We start from the raw sequence: 17,429 nt of genomic DNA, 5'->3' as shown, positions 1-17,429 counted from the left end.
CACTTCTCCCTACGTCGCCCCACCCCTTCTTTTCCTACGCCATCGCCCTCGTCAAAAGCCTGTGTCGGTTACAGCGCTGATAATTCCATCTGTTTGGGAAAAAGAAGGAGAGATGAAAGCATTCATGGATGAAAGAAACTTGAATTTAATCTTTCCCCGTCTCCTCTTCCAGTACACAGTGTGATCGTTTTCTTCAGGAGGAGAGAGAGAAGTGTGGAGGAAATAGATGGGAATGAGGGGAGAAAATAGAAATGGGGTAAGCCCATTTGGAGACCCAAGTGAGGCAAGGCGGTGAAGTAGTTAAATAGAATCAGTTTACCCTTCTGAATGTACACAGTGACCTGATGAAATGGTGGCCTGGAGAGAGGGATAGAGGCCACAGATAAAGCGAAGCCATCACTTCCTCCTGTGCCTCAATTGGCCCTCGCCACGATAAGGCCTTCACCTCTCAGGTATCTGTAGTCACAAGGTAAGAGGCTTGTCATAAAGGGGAGATAGAGCGATGACAGAGTGAACTGAGGAAGAGCGGTGAATGCAAGGAGGTAAGAGGGATATTCACTCAGCATAAGAAATAAGACAGTGTTAACAGCTCATATTGAATCCACCCGATGTCACCCATTTGCCAGATGTGGTAGGTTTAGTGCTTCAGTAAAGTCACCGTTTAGGCCACTGCATACACTGCACTGTATGTAAAATTCACGATTACGGTTCAGTAGTACAAAGTTCAATATAAGAAGTTTGATTTGTAAAATAATCTACAGGACAAATGAAGTTTTTTTAATGAGAGGGGTAAATGGTTATATTTTCACGGATGGAATTATAATCTTTTATTCCATTATAAATCTTTAGAAGAGTGCACGTCATTACTAATATTGATGAGATCCTTTCACAGATTTGATTAAAATTTGTATTACATGAAGCTGTAAACTTTGTCACCAGGTCTTTGTGACTGCTGCTTGGAACCATGGAAGCAACATCAATGTTGGACAAGTATGTTTAATGTCTTCTACAGTATGTATGTGCCCATGTACTCTATTTTAAGTAAAATATTATGGCAACTTAACATTTGCAATTCATGAAAAGGCATGAAGGCATTAATTGCATATACTGGTTATTGGACACAAATCCCACTCTCTTGCATGAAAAAGTGCTACACACCCATCTACTAACATGACCTCCACAAATGTATGTAAATATATGCAAACCTCTGTTGCTTTGCTGCAAACTGAATCCATTTTTCTCAAGCAGCACTTTTTTCTTGCACGATTGTGGTGTTTTTTGGTTACTGGCACTGGCTTTTCTCCAGTGTAACAGCAGCCAAGGTCGCTGAAAGAGTTTGTGATGCAACTGCAAATCCTTGAGTATGTCCTTACTGTGTGCACAGAGTCAGGGAGCACGGTGCCGAGCCACACGCACCTCATTGTCCACCACTGACTGGCCTGAATAGATGAAATTGCAGGTGGAAAAAGGCAAAGACAGACAGGTGGAGAAGAGGGGAAAGAAAAATAGAGGATCTAACAGCACAGACATGACTCAAAACGATTTTAATGAAAGAAAAAGAATTGGGCAAATTACAGAAATGATCGAGTGAAGAATAAAAAGGAGGCTCTCATTCGGAGCCCTTACACCCTGAGAACATAGTCCTTTATAATAAAATTCATTGTATAATTTATTTCCCGTAATTGCTCTTTTAGATATTGACCCACAGTAATTTGAAAATTAGAAAGGTAGACTATAGGTTCCAGTCTTGTTCCTAAATTAAATTTCCAATATTGCTTTTCTAATCACAGTGTTTAAGACCACGCAGAATGACACTTCTCTGTCCAGCTACTCACCATCTTGACTTTTCTGTTCAATTGTGGTAAAAGCACATCATCAGCCTGAGGACACCAGCATCCTCCCAGGAGGGGTGCACGGTGTTAGTGAAGGTGTGGGGGTGTTGGACTTCATAGCCCGCAGCTCCCCAGCCCCACTTTTGCCAGCTGGGGAAAGGAGAGCCCGTATGGCAGCCAAGCGTGGCTCTGGCCAGCTCGGGCTCATATGTATGGAAAACACACGGTCTGGAGAGGGAAGTCACAGGGGGTCATGCTAGTCAGAGAGGCAGCCCGAGGTCCTGGTGCAGGTTAGAAGGTCTTGGTTTGGGAGAAGAGGCTAATTTCTTCTACTTGGCTGAGCAAAGGCCTGAATAATTGCACCCCCTGGTTTGGCCTGTGGGTAATGTGGAGGTAGAGCACACCGACAAAGAAAGTGAACAGGGGGAGGTTTAACGAAGGCGGTGGGATCACAAAAGGTTGTGTCCAGCTTTTAATGGTCGCTCATTGTATTTGCTTTAATGTTCTTGAGGTGGAAAAATCTGTGTACGGTGCTGTGCATCATTATTTGTGTTTTATGCCTGTGGCATCACGTTCATACATTAACCTGAACCTTCCTGTACGCTCCTTAGTTACATGTAAGCAACACTAATATTTCATAGAGAAGAGAAGAGCATCACTTCACAGCACAAACATGTGCTTAGTTGCACATATTGAAGAGGTGTAAGTTCTAACTGTGGAGCAACATTAAGTCATTTCAAGAACAGTATTTTTATGTTTGCATGGCTCCTGTGTTTTTTAAAATCATCTGGTTGGTTCTGGACATAGATGGCAAACTAACCATCCTGGCAGGAAGTGGTTGACAACAGTTTAGGAAATAAGGTGGAGTGGGGTGGTTAGGGTTAGGGGAAGCCCCGACAGTCCTGTGATAGACTGGCAACCTGTGCACGGCCCCCACGACCCTCAAGAGAGACAGAGGTTAGGATAATGGACGGGTAGATGGCCGCTTCCTGCGCCACAGGTAGGAGCTAATTCTGTCACGTTGTGCTGGACAAAGAATTCACTTTTCTAAGCTTTTCCACCGTAAATAGGCTGAAATAACAACAAGAGCACTGAAACTGAACCAAAACAGTAGAATTACAGGCAAAAGTTAGCAAGTTAGCAAGCTACAAGATCTGCCTAGAGCTCAGGGACATGAACAGTCAAACCCCCAAAGTCTGCGAATGACAATAACTGTCAACAACACCTTTGAATGAACGTAAAGAAATGTTAATTTTGTAATTGCTAGTAAGCCAATATATGTTTAACTCCACAAACTAATGTAGACTGTTTCTTAGCTAGCTAACCATGTAGCATCTTACATTGATGTTCACATGTAAAACTGAGTTAAAATACTTTTTGATGATGGTTTCCTAGATGTTTTGTCTTAAGATGCTTCCACAGATGTCATTTCTCCGCTAACTACAGTGGACAGTTCTATCTACTGAGGACAAAGTCCCGGTGGGACGATGTGATGTCCTAGTAAAGGAGTGTGTGACAGCTACAACAGCACCACATCCACTTTTGGACGCTGGTAATGAATCTGCCACGATGCTGCTCTCGAAGATTGAAACCAAGCGATGTCAGTGGACCTCCCTGTATTTGTTAGAAACTAAAGATCACCCTTTTAAACCCATGGCTGCGTTGGCTGCTGGCGGTGGCGTTGTGACGACGAAGGGGAGGTGACAGAGATGTTTAAAGTCGGTGAGGGCCGGGGAAGTGGATGTGACACGCTCGGGTGTAATTATACTCACCTAGTTCACAGCGGAGATTAAGGGGAGAAGGGATGGAGAGGCACGCACACGAGCGCCAGACATGAAAGAATATTGAATAGTCGCTGATGAGCAGTGTCAACCCCCCTCTCCCCCTTTTTCTCCCTTTTGTCACTGTATCATCTCAGGGTCTCACTTCTGTTTGCCTTTTCCAATTATCAAGGTGTGACTACGGGCTTCCACAACCCTCCCTCCTTCAAATATGATGTTACCTATAGTGCACCTTTCTTTTGTTTCTCGGGAAAATTGAATTAATTATCACTTACAAATTTCCCTCCTGGTTCCATCCTCTGCAGGCCTAATCTCATGCAAACACTGCAACTTTGCATTTTGCTGTTGTGTTGTTGGACATCATCGAGCTTAGGATGAAGTGAAACGTTAACCTGAGACAACACTGTCCTCTAGTGGCTGTGTTATGTTTTACAGCCCATGAAGTGGCTCTGCTGTCACAAAATGGATTATGACAGTCTAATTTATTATTATCTCCGTCCCGATGACCCAGTATTTCAGAGCTTCAACCTGATGTGCTAATGACAGGCAGGCCCGCTCACACCCAATGCACTCAATCCTTTAACGTACACACCAGCAAGCGAGGCAGCCTTCCTCTCTCCACTTTTGTCAAAATTAATTTATCAGTTATAATAAAAGCAGAGTGGGACTATCAGAGTATTAATCACAAAGGGATCTGTTAAATAGATTAGAAAAATCATTTATTAACGAGCAACTTCAAATTAAGGATTCCAATTATCGTCACTGTTGGAAGCAACCAGAAAGATCTACGTGTGTTTTTGATCTTTGGTGAACACCTGTCAACTGTGCCATGTGGCCACTGTGGTGATTTTTTAAAAAGCCTTATTCACAGTAATTTATATCAATTGTTTCCGAGCAGAGAAAGAGCTTCTTGACACACAGCAGCTTCTTAAAATGGTTACAGACTGAATTTAAGTCACCTATCATTATATTAGCAAAAGAACTGTAAAAACCACCTTATGTGACATAAACTTATAATTTAAGTTACCAACAAGTTCAGTGACAAGACCAAAACCAACAATATATTGATCCTGATACATCAGACACAGAGTAGTAATCAGACTTTGAATTTTGAGTATTTCGAAGAAAAATGATTTCAAAGTTTAGGTAAATGAAGGAAAGCAGCCACTCTGCCGTTTGGAATAATCAGGTGCACCACACTGAACGTGGACCAGAGAAACCAAATGGAGAGAAAAAGAAACTAGATAAGACGAAGGTTTTAAGATCACCTCCAACCACTTTGATGTCCCTGTGATATCAGGTGCAAATATTAAGAACTTCAAGGTGCATAAGACTAAAGCCAACCTGTCTGGATGTGGCTGCAAGAGGAAAATTATCAGACTGAACAGAAGGAAAGTGCAGATGGTAGACGAAGAGCCACAAACAACTTTCAAACTGATAGATATCGGCACCATTGGTCACTATGAAGATTCTGCTGTTGAAAGAAAAACACAAGACAAACTGGAATTTGCTCAAATGCAGACTGAAAGTCGCGGTGCTGCTGGAATGTCACAGCTGGAGCTTTTTGGAAAGTCATCAGCTCAAAGTTCATAAAAAGGAGAAAAGAATTAAGGTTTCACAGGAAAGGACACTGTGGCTGCCGTGGAACATGGACGTGGCTCGGTTATGTTTTGGGAGATGCTCTGCTGCGTCTGGCACTGGGTTTCATGGATCTGTGCAGGACACAGCAAAAACCCAAGACTATGAAAGAGTTCTGGAACGAAACACACCACAGAAAACTCAGTGACAGGTCCTCAACCAAGATAATGACCCAAACCACAAAATCTGTTGAGCATCTATGGAAACCTGCAGTGTAAACAAGTCAAAACCTCAAAACTCAGACAGGTGCAGAGATTTACAGACGTGTTATTAAAGAATTCAGTTGAATCAAAAATGACAAAGGCAAAGTCTGACTTTTATTTCTTTTTTATTACTTCTGTCAGTTTCAGGGTATTCAGGGATGGAAGGATACCAAGACATTTTCCACATTTAAAGAAATAAAAAAATAAAAAGCAGCCGCATAAGTGTTAGATTATAGAAAAAGTACAAAACAAAGAGCTACTGTAGGAACGGACTCCATAAGATGATAGTAGTGGTGTGTCTGGTGGTCTGGGTCTGACAGAGGACTGAATACTAAACAACAAATAGTAATTTGAATATGCTGGATCCATATATTTCAGGAAACATCACAGATCAGTATCAGGTGCTGATAGTTCAGGAGTTTTCTTTTTGTCCAGCTCCAGTCTCTCAACACGTCGTCCAATGAGAATGAAAAACAGACCAGACAGCAGGCAGAAGAAAACAGCAACTGGAGCCAGGAGGAATGAGGGGCCGTGCTGGATGCTGAGATGGAAGGAGGGGCAGCTGAGGACTCTCTGATGGAGGGCAAACTGCTCCAGAGTGTCCAGGACCTGGACCCACATCAGGTACATCACCAGCACGGCCAGCAGACACAGGCCTGAGAGAACACAGGCAGACAAAGGGTGACGTGGTTGTATTGGTCTAATATTGTTCAAATCCTTAGTTTAAGTGGCTCCACTGATACAAGTTTAGGACTTTCAGGTAAAAACAAAATTCAAATACATGTTATATTTATGCTACACCTCCTGGCCTTAAGTCTAAAAAGGTCTGAGGTCTTCCCCCCATTCCACTCTGTTCTGATTGTCCAGCTCATGGACGTCTTCCTCTGGACCAAACTATGCCCAGTTACTGTTGTTTAGATAAATACATAAAAGTAATCACTCATGGAGTCAACGTGGACCAGAGAAAGCTAAAGAAAACTCTGCTGCAGTCTGGGGCAGGTCGTAGAAAACGGCCTTGAACTAGCGAAGCTGTGGCAGCTAAACGGAGACCTGCAGAAGTGAATCCCAGCAGGTAAACAGGTGTTTTATTATGTTTTCAGTGCCGTTTCCTCTGTCGAGGATAAAGAATGACTTGTGGGTTTACATTATGTGTTCGATTTTATGGTTCAATAATCAACTTTCAAACTTTTATTTTGCATGAAATGGAAGCTTGTGCAAACACCACCGTAGTTATTTATGATGTATTAAAGAAGCTCTTCAGAGTCACATCACGCTTTAAATATAAATCTAGGCATCGTTTGTACTTTTGACATTACAACACATTCAAAACGAGCGCTGGCTCACAAACAATGCCCTCTCTGTGTGAAGATTAGGAACGAAGTTTGATTTATAGTCAGAGACAGCGAACGGAGACATTCTGATGGTTTGGCAGCCGCGACACAGCAGATGCTTGGACATGTTCAGACTCAAGATATTGATTAAGGCTGATGGGTTGTTTTGAGGTCAGCTTCATGACTTTCCAAAAGCTTAACTGTGAGCATTGTTGTTGTCCACAATACTTTCCATGTCCTCAACAGTACATATCTAAGATTCTGGGAAGGTTTTCTATTTTTCCCAAAGTGAAGCTCGGTGGGAAACAGAAACAGGCTCAGTCGTGAGCTGCAACATGGAAACCTAAAAACAAACATTTTCCAATGGAACTTTTGAACAGAACAAAACAGGAAAAACCAAGCACAAACACACAAAGTGAGACTGACGCTGTGTCCTCGTCACCAACACACAATCACAATGACCAAACCTCCTCAGAGGCACCGAGGCTTTTTAAGAGCTACACCCTGCTGTGGGCAATGTGGTCTAACGAGTTTGAACCAGCCCCCAGTAATAGAGCCAATCAAACTGAAAGTCACCAATTTACATTAAAATCTGACTGTTTAAGCTGAATTATCTATAATCTATGAATCTATAAATCAAAAAACGCCAACTATACAGCGTATATATTATTATTTAGATATATATATATATATATATATATATATATATATATATATATATATATATATATATATATATATATATATATATATATATATATATATAGCAAAACATATATATATATATATAGCAAAACACCACAACACTGCAGAAACCAAAAAGATTCTACGTATAATTAAAATATTATCCTGTCACAGAGTAACTTCATTTAAGAAATGTAAAACTCAAAGACAGAATTTTAACTGTGCAGATAACCAGGTTTAAATGTAGTTGAATGTCTCCTCCTGGGAGAAATTTATTTTTTGAGTTTATTTAGAGAACAAACTTTGTTTCTATTCTGTTTTGCTGCTTTTAGCATCTTAAATGTCGCATTTAATCAGTAAAGACAATTTGTTGTGTCCCAACCAACTTCAGTTCTAAGAGTTGAAAAATTTGAGGCTTCTTCTTGCACACATACTGTATTTTTTATTTTATTTTTGAGCTTTAACCTCATCTAAAATCCTTTTGTGTCCCACGTTCTAGTTTGGGTTTAGTGAGCAGGGAAAACGTACGGTGGCCCTGAGCCGTCGACGCACTGCAACCTGTTTTTTGTCTTGGCTCACTCAGCTACTAGAGTCCAGTGGTTTTGGAAACATTTAAGTTTTATACTTTCTCATGTTTTTTCCTTATTTTTTGATGTTGTTTTATTTTCCTGCAGCATATTTCCTCATGTTTTTTTTTTTTAACGGGTTCTTTGAGCTCTCAGTGAGGGAAGTGTTGACGAGGTCAAACACAGAACACCTGAGGACGTCAGCTGTAGGCCGTCACCTGAAACGAGTCGAGTTTCAGGTGACGTTTCAGAAGTTACTTCTGGTCATATCATCTTTACTTTACGACACAAGCTGCATTGTTCTATTTAAAAAAATACATTTAAAACCCAAAATGATAATGAATGAATAACTTTGATGTATGCAACTTTTTCATATGATGTCAACACATAATTATCACATAAAGCTCTGAAAAATAAATTGTAAGTGGACGTTGAGTTAAAATCGACATCAAACAATTCAACATTATTTTGCTGTGAAAAAGAACTGAGCATGAAAATAAAATGAACCGTACATGTGTTTGTGATAAAATCTTACCGCCACAAAGGTGAAGGGCTCCACCCACCCTGTAGAGTTGGTGGTTGGTCAGGGGGGCGGCACAGATGACAACAAACCCTCCAATGACCACAGAGGCGACGCCTGTGACGAGGAAGATGCTCCAGAAGGTCCTGAAAACTGAAGGAAGACGACGTCTGAACGATACATCAGCAACTTAACAAAATAAAATGTGTGCAGTGTCAGAACACCAACCAATAGCAGAGTGGTGTTCGTGGGGTTCTGTGGGTACTCTGTGCTCCACCCACGGTCGTGGCTCATTCAGAGGGAACGGGAAGAGGAATGCCGCCTGGCAGATCTTTGGTGATGGCTGTGATGCTGAGGGGCAAAATGCAGATGTGATGTTAAACTCAGTAAGAACAACTGACAGGATCAGTTCTAACGCTCAGTGTGTGTTCTCACTGATCCACAGGTCCCATAAGGAGCTTTCAGGAGAACCCGCCATGAAAGAGCAGCGCCAGAACAGACCCTCATGGAAGATCCTTATGTCATCCACAGCCTGGTGAATTAAAAAAAGAAGAAGTGAAAATGTGATGTTAACTGTGAAGTGCAGACTGAACATGTGAATGAATGGATTCAAGACAAAGAAGGAACGACTGAAGGAGTCTGCTTCATCTTTATAATTAAAAAAATTACTGAAATATGTGTTAATGCAACTGAATGAAGGAGAATAAGAAGCGTGTATTGGGAGGCAGACACCCTCTCCACATTTGAGACTAGACTTAAAACTTTCCTTTTTTATAAAGCTTATAGTTAGAGATGGATCAGGTGACTTTGAACCATCTCTTAGTTCTGCTGCTATAGAAGAAGCCTTCTATAGAGCAAGTGTCTTGCTCAAGGACACAACTGGTGTCTGTGACAAATCTTCTGCATCTAAGGCCAATGATCTACCCATTGAGCCACCAGGCCGCATTAGGTTAGTCTGCTGGAGGACCTCCATTGATACACTGAGCTCCTCTCCTCTCTCCTTTCTCCTCTATCCATTCAAATTCTACCATTGCACATCATTAACTTTGTGTCTTCTCCCTCCTGTAGTTGTGTTTCCTCCTCTCTGTACTTTTCTTCAGGTATCCTCGGCCTGGAGCTGTACATCTCCAGAATCCAGTTGACCTGCCCAATGTTCTTGCTGCTTGTTGTTGTTTTTGTTTCCTGTTCTTTTCTCTCTTCTCTTTCCACTCACCCCAACCGGTCGAGGCAGATGGCCGCCCACTATGAGCCTGGTTCTGTGATTTGGAGCTATACAAATAAAACTGAATTGAATCTGTAACTTTTATGTTGATAATATGTTAATAATCTTAGAATAGCAGATTAATATGATTAATTACACGTTATTCTTGTAGTATAACTGTATAAAAATAGAAATGTATTATTAACGCCCCCCTCACCTTGACAGACTGTAGGACCCTGTGTTTCTTTAGTAGTTTTATGTATGTGCTGTTTTACATGATTTGTTGTTGGTTCTTCTTCTTCTCTTTATGGTCACATGGTGTCTTACACTTTAGAACAAGAAATACAATCAACTCACACAGAGGCCGAGACATTTGGGCTCCATCACCTCTCTGTCGTGTATTTGTTTCTTCTTAGAGTGCAGGTTTTATTTTGGTGTAATTCTTTTTTTTATTCACTCTCCCCTTTAAAATGCTACGTTTTTAGATACCGTATCTAAAAACACGTTATTTTAGGTTAAATGTGGTTTTGTTACCTTGTTGTTTTAACTGTTTTGCTCTTCTCTTCTCAGGCCACTCCACTTACCCCTTTTCTGTCCTCTGACCGGCTGCAGGACTCTGCAGCCAGGAGCCAGTACTCCGTCCCACAGGAGAGCAGCGTAAACAAAAATCCAACTGCTCCAAAGAACAAAGCCAAGAAAAGGAGCAGCTTCAGCCTCTCGGAGACACGAGACATGTCTCAGACTGTCTGTCTGAACAGACTTTTCTGTTTTATTAGTTGTTTTCCATAGTGAGTCTGTACTTTCGGTCCGTCTTTGCTGTCAACAGCGTTTCTTACAGAACAAAAATAAGCACTTACATCACGTGTTGGTCACTGAGCTACAGTTACAGTGGAGTTCACTCACAAAAATAGCCGTACGTTAGATGGCACATGAAACACAGAGGCACGTCACATTTCCCCCAACACAAACATGATTCTTGCACGTACAGAAACAGAAATCACAACTGGAGAAATATCTCCTTGGCATTTATTGGAATGCCAGCATTGAAATCCAGATTTGGTACAGTACAAGGCTATCCAGTAAAACTGAGATCTAGGCAACAGTGACGGTCCAACAACAGTCATTCAAACTGCATGTTCATATATTAATATGACTTTTTTTTCTCAAGAGATGATTAATACAAATAAAAAAGGTCAAAGGAAAGTGATGCTGCGTGAACACAGAGGACAGGACCTGTCTCAGTGACCTGGAACAAATATCTGAACAGATAATCCACTCTTCAATTTCAAACAAATATTTGTTCCAGGTACTGAGGGGCTTAAGAAATTAGACATATACAAAAAGAAGAAAAATCAGGAATGCTCTGGTGATTTTTTGTTTTATCACATCTTGTATTTTTCACCTATTTGATAAGTTACTGATCAAAAAGGTGATTTATTCAATGAGGTTTGTGGGACATCTATGATTTAGTTAAACATGGCCGGCTTCTTGAACCAAATTCATGTTTTAGAGTATATAACATATAGTATAGCAAGAACCCAACCCATGTACACACAAGTGCATTTATACAGGACTCATTGATTAATGACATATTACAACCCTGTGAGGATATACTGTAAGAAGTACATATGAGGCACGCAGAAATCACATTTGATCACCTATTATTAACCTACTTGCAGTAAACATGTTTTATTTGAGGATCCTTTAGACTGAGTCACCTCTTTCCTCTAATTAGTGAGGATATCGCCCCACTTTTAGCAGTTTGTTTGGTCCGCCGTCGCTCTATCTGAATGAACAGGTCTGTCGGAGCATCCTTGCAAAGGCTCATGGGACTTCCACAGCATGTGAGGTCTTGGGGCGCTTCCTCCATTTTCCTCAGCCTCGGATGATTGCTCTCACCCGGTGCCTAAGACATGACTCCGAACACGGGGTTGTGGCGGCAGATGCTCGGTCCGATCTCCTCGTAGTCTTTCTTCGTGTGGCACACTTGATAAAACTCAGGCTGCCAAAATAAAATAGATTTTTAATTTCTGTTTACAGTTTTTTTCCATAAATAAAAAAAAGTGTTTAGTCAAACAAAAAAGTGAAGCCAAGTATTGGACATATGGAAAAACTTTCACTCTGCTCTTTATTCCTGATCCGTTTTATTGAAACTCCCATCAAGAAAACTTCAATTCTGTGTTTGTTCATGACAAAAATATATATAAAAAGCTGCAGGAGGGATGATTATGTGTTGTTCGACGCTGAAAATACAGTTTTAATACTCACAGTAGATGCCAGCATTGATCCTCCGAACCAGACAGCGTACCTCTGCATGTGATGAGTGATGACTTGCACATCAATGGGCTTGGGCTGCAAACAAAGACGATTCACACTCAGTATTTTAAATAAGAGACAAAAGAAAACGACTTCCTGTGAAAACATCTGCAGAAATAAAGTGTAATTTTTTTAAAATAACAGCAGACAGGTCTATTTTAGACCCCAGAACAATCGTCGTCCTCCTTTTTTCTTCACCTTCAACTTGCCGCCACTCAGCTCTTCGCTCATCTTCAGCCGTGCGTCCACAGTCCTCTTGAGGTCCCTCTGCAGGCGTCTGCCAAAGTCCCTGAACATGGTGGAGCCTCCAGAGAGCACGATGTTCTGTGACATGAGGAACAAGTGCACGTTAGAGCAAACTGATGCACAGATTAACCGTTAGCACGAGCATATGCATAAGATTTGCTCTTGTACCTTGTACAGTGGACGTCTGACATCGATGGGGCAGTTCTGGATGACTTCATCCACCACCTCTGAGATTGGCTGAGTGAAATCTGGGTTGGCAAACTGTGCAAAAACAATAACAGTAAACAAAATATTTAAAAAAAAGAATCATGATAGGACAGCAAATAGCAATCCTTGCAGGTTTATACTGAATAACTGTTTCAGATCTATTCAGACTTCAGGCTTCAGGAACATAATATTTTTATCTACATTAATCATCAGCAGAAGCAGCATGATCACGACATCTCTGAAAAGCAACACACTGTACCTCAGGATGGAAGAAGATCTCAGGCCCGAGGAAGCGCTCGTATCCAACATCGATAGTGAACTCCTTCTTGGTGACGGCATTGATACCTGTGTACTGTTTGATCCACTTGGAGCCGTCTGTGTCGTATTTATTGAACTCCTTCACGAGGTCAGGGCAGACGTAACTGAAGCGCTCCTAAAAAGAGAAGACAATAAAGTACAACTGTTATTTTAAAGTGGACATGTTTCTGTTTCAAACCACTGATGTTCATGTTTCAGTGCCTTCACGAGCAGCTGCACTGACCTCTAGTGGCCAAAACTGATAACTGAACAACACAACCTGAACAACTCATCTCTGTGGGTATCAGTTCCTTTACTGGGGCCAGTTTCAATACAGAAATAGACTAAGTCAATGTGCAAGCACATCTTCAAACTGACCACAGCACAGCCGCTGTGAGGTGTGATGCTAAAATAGTGGAGACAGCTTAAAACTGCAATAACGGACACAACAGTTCAACACTGACCTTGACAGCTTTAGCCGTCTCCAGAGACTGTTCTGGAGGGATCCCCACCTCTCGCTCCCTCAGCAGCTGTTGGGTGAAGTATGTGATGTCTCGACCAGCGATGGGAATGTGCTTAATGCAGCTGCCAATGACGTAGCCTTCAGCCTGGGACACAAGTGTGCATCAGTTGAGGGAGGAGAATGAGGAAGAAATGGCAACAATAATAAAAAAATAAAAGTTGACGCTCACCACTGGGATGACGTGTGTGACTCCGTCTCCGCTGTCGATCACGGTGCCCGTCAGTGTCCGTTCTCCCACCTGTCTGGATGTCCAGGAGGCAGCCAGCGCCAGGACAGCCTGATGCAGAAAACAAACTTTAATCATGTTTAACAAAGCAATATGAGATCATGGGGTCAAGTAGGGACACACATCATTCAGAAAAAATCAATCCTCTGCAGGTAACGACTAACAACAACTGTGCAGAACAGATTAATGCACAATGTGAAACTTAGAAAGCAGAAGTGAAAAGAGGTGCTTCCCTTTATAACATCCTCATAATCTCATCACAGACAGAGTCAAGGAGTTAAATCTATTTCTGTGACCAGCCGACCAGCCTTACTTCACGTGTAGGCGGAGTGCTGTGGCCTTCGTCCAGTTTCAGCTTTTATCAAAGGTTTTTTACTCACACGTACTGATTGGCTGCTGAACACTCACCTGAACAGCAATGTAGAGCCCGGGAACGTTGAATGACTCGAACATGATCTCTGCTGTGTACTCTCTGTTTTCTGGTGTGTTGAGAGGAGGCTCTGTCTGGATTAAGAGAGACACAGAACACTCATGTACAACATGACTACAAAGGACTGGCACAGTTTTACAATATAAACACTTGAGACCCTCTTTTACACCAGCTCAGTATTTTCAGTCAATTATTTTGTGCCAATACAATTTATTTTTCTAAACACATGTGGCTCACATGTAGTCATTACTCGAGTGCTGCTGCTTCCAGCTCACTGCTATTGTGGAACAACTTTACTTAATATAAAGAAAAGTGTTTCTTGTTTCCACAAACTTCAGTTTGTGCTAATTCCTTTGTTTTACTGATTGCAAACCATAACAGCTTCTACCGTTTTTAAATAGAAACAGTGTCATCAGTATTAGTAGTAGTAACAGTACAACCACTGAAAAACAAATTGACTCTAAACTTCTGTTTGTGAGAGGCAGAATTGTTTTCACCTCTGCTCACATATGCCATTTGTTTATTACTATGACTACCACCACTACTTAATTCTTGCTTACAGAAGACAAATAAGTTTAAAGAAAGCCCTGTGTAATAAAACCTGGTCTCACCAAAAGGAAATAATGGTCTTCAGGTTCTGCCCGCAGATACTTGAAGATGATCTGCTCCATAAATCTCTCCATCAGGTCCCAGTCTTCCACTATCCCGTGACGAATGGGCCACTGGAAATGAGCAGGAAAGATGGTGGAAATGTCAAACGCTTCATGCAGACTAAGTTTTCTTTTGCTTTATCTCTTCATTTTGTAACAGACTACTGGTCCTTCTGCTCTGTATTCCAATTGGATCCATTTACGTATCCAATTCTGACCTGTTTTGATATGATTCATCTGAAAGCAGTTGCACTCTAAGAGCAAATCGAGGACCACGCATCAAAGTGGCCCAGATCTTATACAAAAAACCTTATTTTGCTAGTTTTGTTCTGTCTACCTTTGTTGCATATGATGGTTTGTCGATGGCTTCATCCCCGATGAAGAAGTCCAGGTCATCAACACCCTTCATCATCCGGCGCTGGGCCTGGTCTCCAACCTTGGCCGATTCTTTGATTGCAATACCTGAAGACGATCACAGGGGTAAGATATAAAACAGAAAAGAACAAATCACTAGACCTGGATTCAGACATGGGTAAAGAGGTGTAGTTAGGACAACTCCATGATGCAAGAGTCTCTCGTGTTATGATCCTGAGAGAGGAGGACCTTATAGTAATAAAATATCAAGTTAAACTACAACCTGTGTGTTATTGCATGTTTTTCTTACTGTCAGCACATTTCCAGGACCAAACAAACTCAGCATTTTCTGATTTCCTATCTACGTCTGTCTCACTTCCTACTAAAGTCACTAACATTAAGGACTGTTTTAAAGCTCAGGGTCTTCCTTATGTAGATGAGCACTGTGGGTATCAGCAAATGTTTATCAGAATAGAATAATAATAATAATGGTCAAAAACAAGGGCTGTCAGAGTGAAACTGCAGATAAAGTTAAGAATATAAGTCCAAGTGGAGACTATTATGTTCCCAGAATCCATCAGCAGGAGATAATGTACTGTGCCATTGAATCTTCTTTAATCTCCTTTTAAAACTTTATTTGTATAAAATGACTAGACAAACTATTTCAATGTTTTCATTAATTTCATTCAATTTGTTTAGAATCATCCATCTGGAGGGAGTTTTTACTTTATCGTGAAACAGGAAAATCTCATGGTACTTTGTGCTTTTCCAGGTGAAATTTAGTTCAGTCTGACTGAAGAAGCAACTTGTTGAAGTTATGAAATGTTTCGACTTAACAAGAAGGAAGTCCAGTTGCCATGACTCAACTTTCAGATGTACCCAGTATAGGTTTCAGGTATTAAAAGAAACCTTAAACCAGCGTGATGCACTATAATTAGAAGTAAATACTGACGTTGTTGTTTTCTTGTTGATCTACAACGTACAATTGTATTCACCATCACTAAATCTGAGGATTACTTTTTCAATTTTTCTATTTATTTTGTCTCAAAAATACCAGAAAATATGTAGAAAAACTGAAACTTTCATTCTCTACATACAATGAGACCTTGAATTGTCTCGTCTTGTCAGAGAAACAACCCGAACCCCAAAGAGATTGAGTTCACTGTTCATTGTTCAAGCATCAAATTCTCATGAGATAAATTACAAACTAAATATTTAACAAATTCCTAAAACAAATAATTCCCTGTTGCAGCTTATTATTACATTTACGATGAAACAGTTCACAATGTTAAAATATATATAATATCCGTGATAAACATTAGAAATAGTTGCATTAACTCTCAAATGCAGTTTATACATCTTCTGACTGACTTACATGAAGGCATGATGAACTGTGGTTCAGTGTTTCCTGCATAACCAAGCTTTGTGTACCTGCAAAAAAAAAAACAACCAAATCAATATAAACGCTAATTTACAATTGCACTTCAATTACAGACAACAAGAGCCGAAATAATCCAGATGAAACGCTTTCTGCTGTGAGGATTGTCCAGGAAGTAACATTAGCTTCAGTAGCTAGCAGCAGCTAAGTGCAATGATAAAGCAGTTACTCATTATAAATGCACACATAATAAACCAGTCGGGAATTGGCGTGCTGTTTTGTAACATTTAGCATGCATTTAGACAGAAAATAAGAATAGAAAATGAGCAGATGGGGCTACGTATCGTCAGCACCTCACAGACTAAACAGCTAAATATCAGGGCGTTAGCTGGAAGTTTGACAGCCACTTATGTGGTCAATGAAATCCAGGCTAACGCTAACTAGCATTTCATTTTTCTCACTTACCCGGTGCCGCAGTCAACAACACAAGCCGGTAGCCGACTGGCCATGTTTGCTATCCTTTAAGCTACCTACAGATGTATAAATCAGGCGCCCGATGTGAGCGGAGACCTTATTAGTGGCTGATTTAACCCGCAGGAGCCTGAATGAAAAGCAGGGACGGTCGACTCTGGGATACTTCCGGGTTCGGTGAGATTTCTTCTAGTGCAGCGTCAGCACCGTCGCATGCGCATTAGCGCCCTCGAGTGGACGGAGACTGCTACTGCTACTACTAATAATTAGTAGAATAAGAGTAAAATATATTATTAGAAACAAAAGTACAAGTTATTCAAACGAATTAAAATGCTACATTATATTTTAACTGTGTATTCAGATTTTTGTTTTATTATTAGTAGACAATATCGTTATTTGTCTGATATATCGTTGTCGTTATTCTCTTGCCTACAGAGTGGTCAACTCCACAGCTCCATCTTATCTCAATTCGATCATTCAGGTCTACATCCTCTACTGCGCTCAACCAGGGAACGTGGACTGGTGGTACCAGCACCACACAGTCGACACCAAGGAAAACTGATCAGCTCAGTGAT

At 40.9% G+C, this 17,429-nt stretch overlaps 2 protein-coding genes across 2 annotated transcripts; both read right to left on the bottom strand.

Annotated features, from left to right (window-relative positions):
- Positions 1 to 5,571: 5,571 nt before the first annotated feature.
- Positions 5,572 to 10,615, bottom strand: LOC113164431 (transmembrane protein 182-like). The gene is made up of 5 exons (XM_026363733.1): positions 10,341 to 10,615; positions 8,991 to 9,087; positions 8,784 to 8,906; positions 8,571 to 8,708; positions 5,572 to 6,110 (listed from the first exon to the last, which is right to left on the bottom strand). The coding sequence occupies exons 1-5, from the start codon at positions 10,488 to 10,490 to the stop codon at positions 5,839 to 5,841; spliced, it is 780 nt and encodes a 259-aa protein (XP_026219518.1). The 5' UTR covers positions 10,491 to 10,615; the 3' UTR covers positions 5,572 to 5,838.
- A 150-nt stretch (positions 10,616 to 10,765) lies between these two features.
- Positions 10,766 to 17,035, bottom strand: LOC113164430 (actin-related protein 3). Its single transcript, XM_026363732.1, has 12 exons — positions 16,849 to 17,035; positions 16,381 to 16,436; positions 14,989 to 15,113; positions 14,613 to 14,723; positions 13,980 to 14,075; positions 13,515 to 13,622; positions 13,287 to 13,430; positions 12,785 to 12,958; positions 12,487 to 12,579; positions 12,271 to 12,396; positions 12,025 to 12,108; positions 10,766 to 11,758 (listed from the first exon to the last, which is right to left on the bottom strand). Exons 1-12 carry the CDS (start codon positions 16,890 to 16,892, stop codon positions 11,663 to 11,665), a joined length of 1,257 nt encoding a protein of 418 aa, XP_026219517.1. The 5' UTR covers positions 16,893 to 17,035; the 3' UTR covers positions 10,766 to 11,662.
- Between the last annotated feature and the right edge of the window lie 394 nt (positions 17,036 to 17,429).

The sequence above is a fragment of the Anabas testudineus genome, chromosome 2 (assembly GCF_900324465.2).
Source record: "Anabas testudineus chromosome 2, fAnaTes1.2, whole genome shotgun sequence".
NCBI lineage: Eukaryota > Metazoa > Chordata > Actinopteri > Anabantiformes > Anabantidae > Anabas > Anabas testudineus.
Note: the sequence above shows the minus strand (reverse complement) of the source record. Positions and strands in the feature narration are given on the sequence as shown.

Coding starts and splice junctions, on each gene's coding strand:
- LOC113164430 (XM_026363732.1), bottom strand. CDS start 16,892: ATGGCCAGTCGGCTACCGGCTTGTGTTGTTGACTGCGGCACCGG. Junction 14,076..14,612: donor AAGACCATTATTTCCTTTTG/GTGAGACCAGGT, acceptor CTCTTAATCCAG/ACAGAGCCTCCTCTCAACAC. Junction 12,109..12,270: donor TGAGTGGCGGCAAGTTGAAG/GTGAAGAAAAAA, acceptor CTTTGTTTGCAG/CCCAAGCCCATTGATGTGCA.
- LOC113164431 (XM_026363733.1), bottom strand. CDS start 10,490: ATGTCTCGTGTCTCCGAGAGGCTGAAGCTGCTCCTTTTCTTGGCTTTG. Junction 8,907..8,990: donor CTTATGGGACCTGTGGATCA/GTGAGAACACAC, acceptor TTTGCCCCTCAG/CATCACAGCCATCACCAAAG. Junction 8,709..8,783: donor CGAACACCACTCTGCTATTG/GTTGGTGTTCTG, acceptor GTCTTCCTTCAG/TTTTCAGGACCTTCTGGAGC.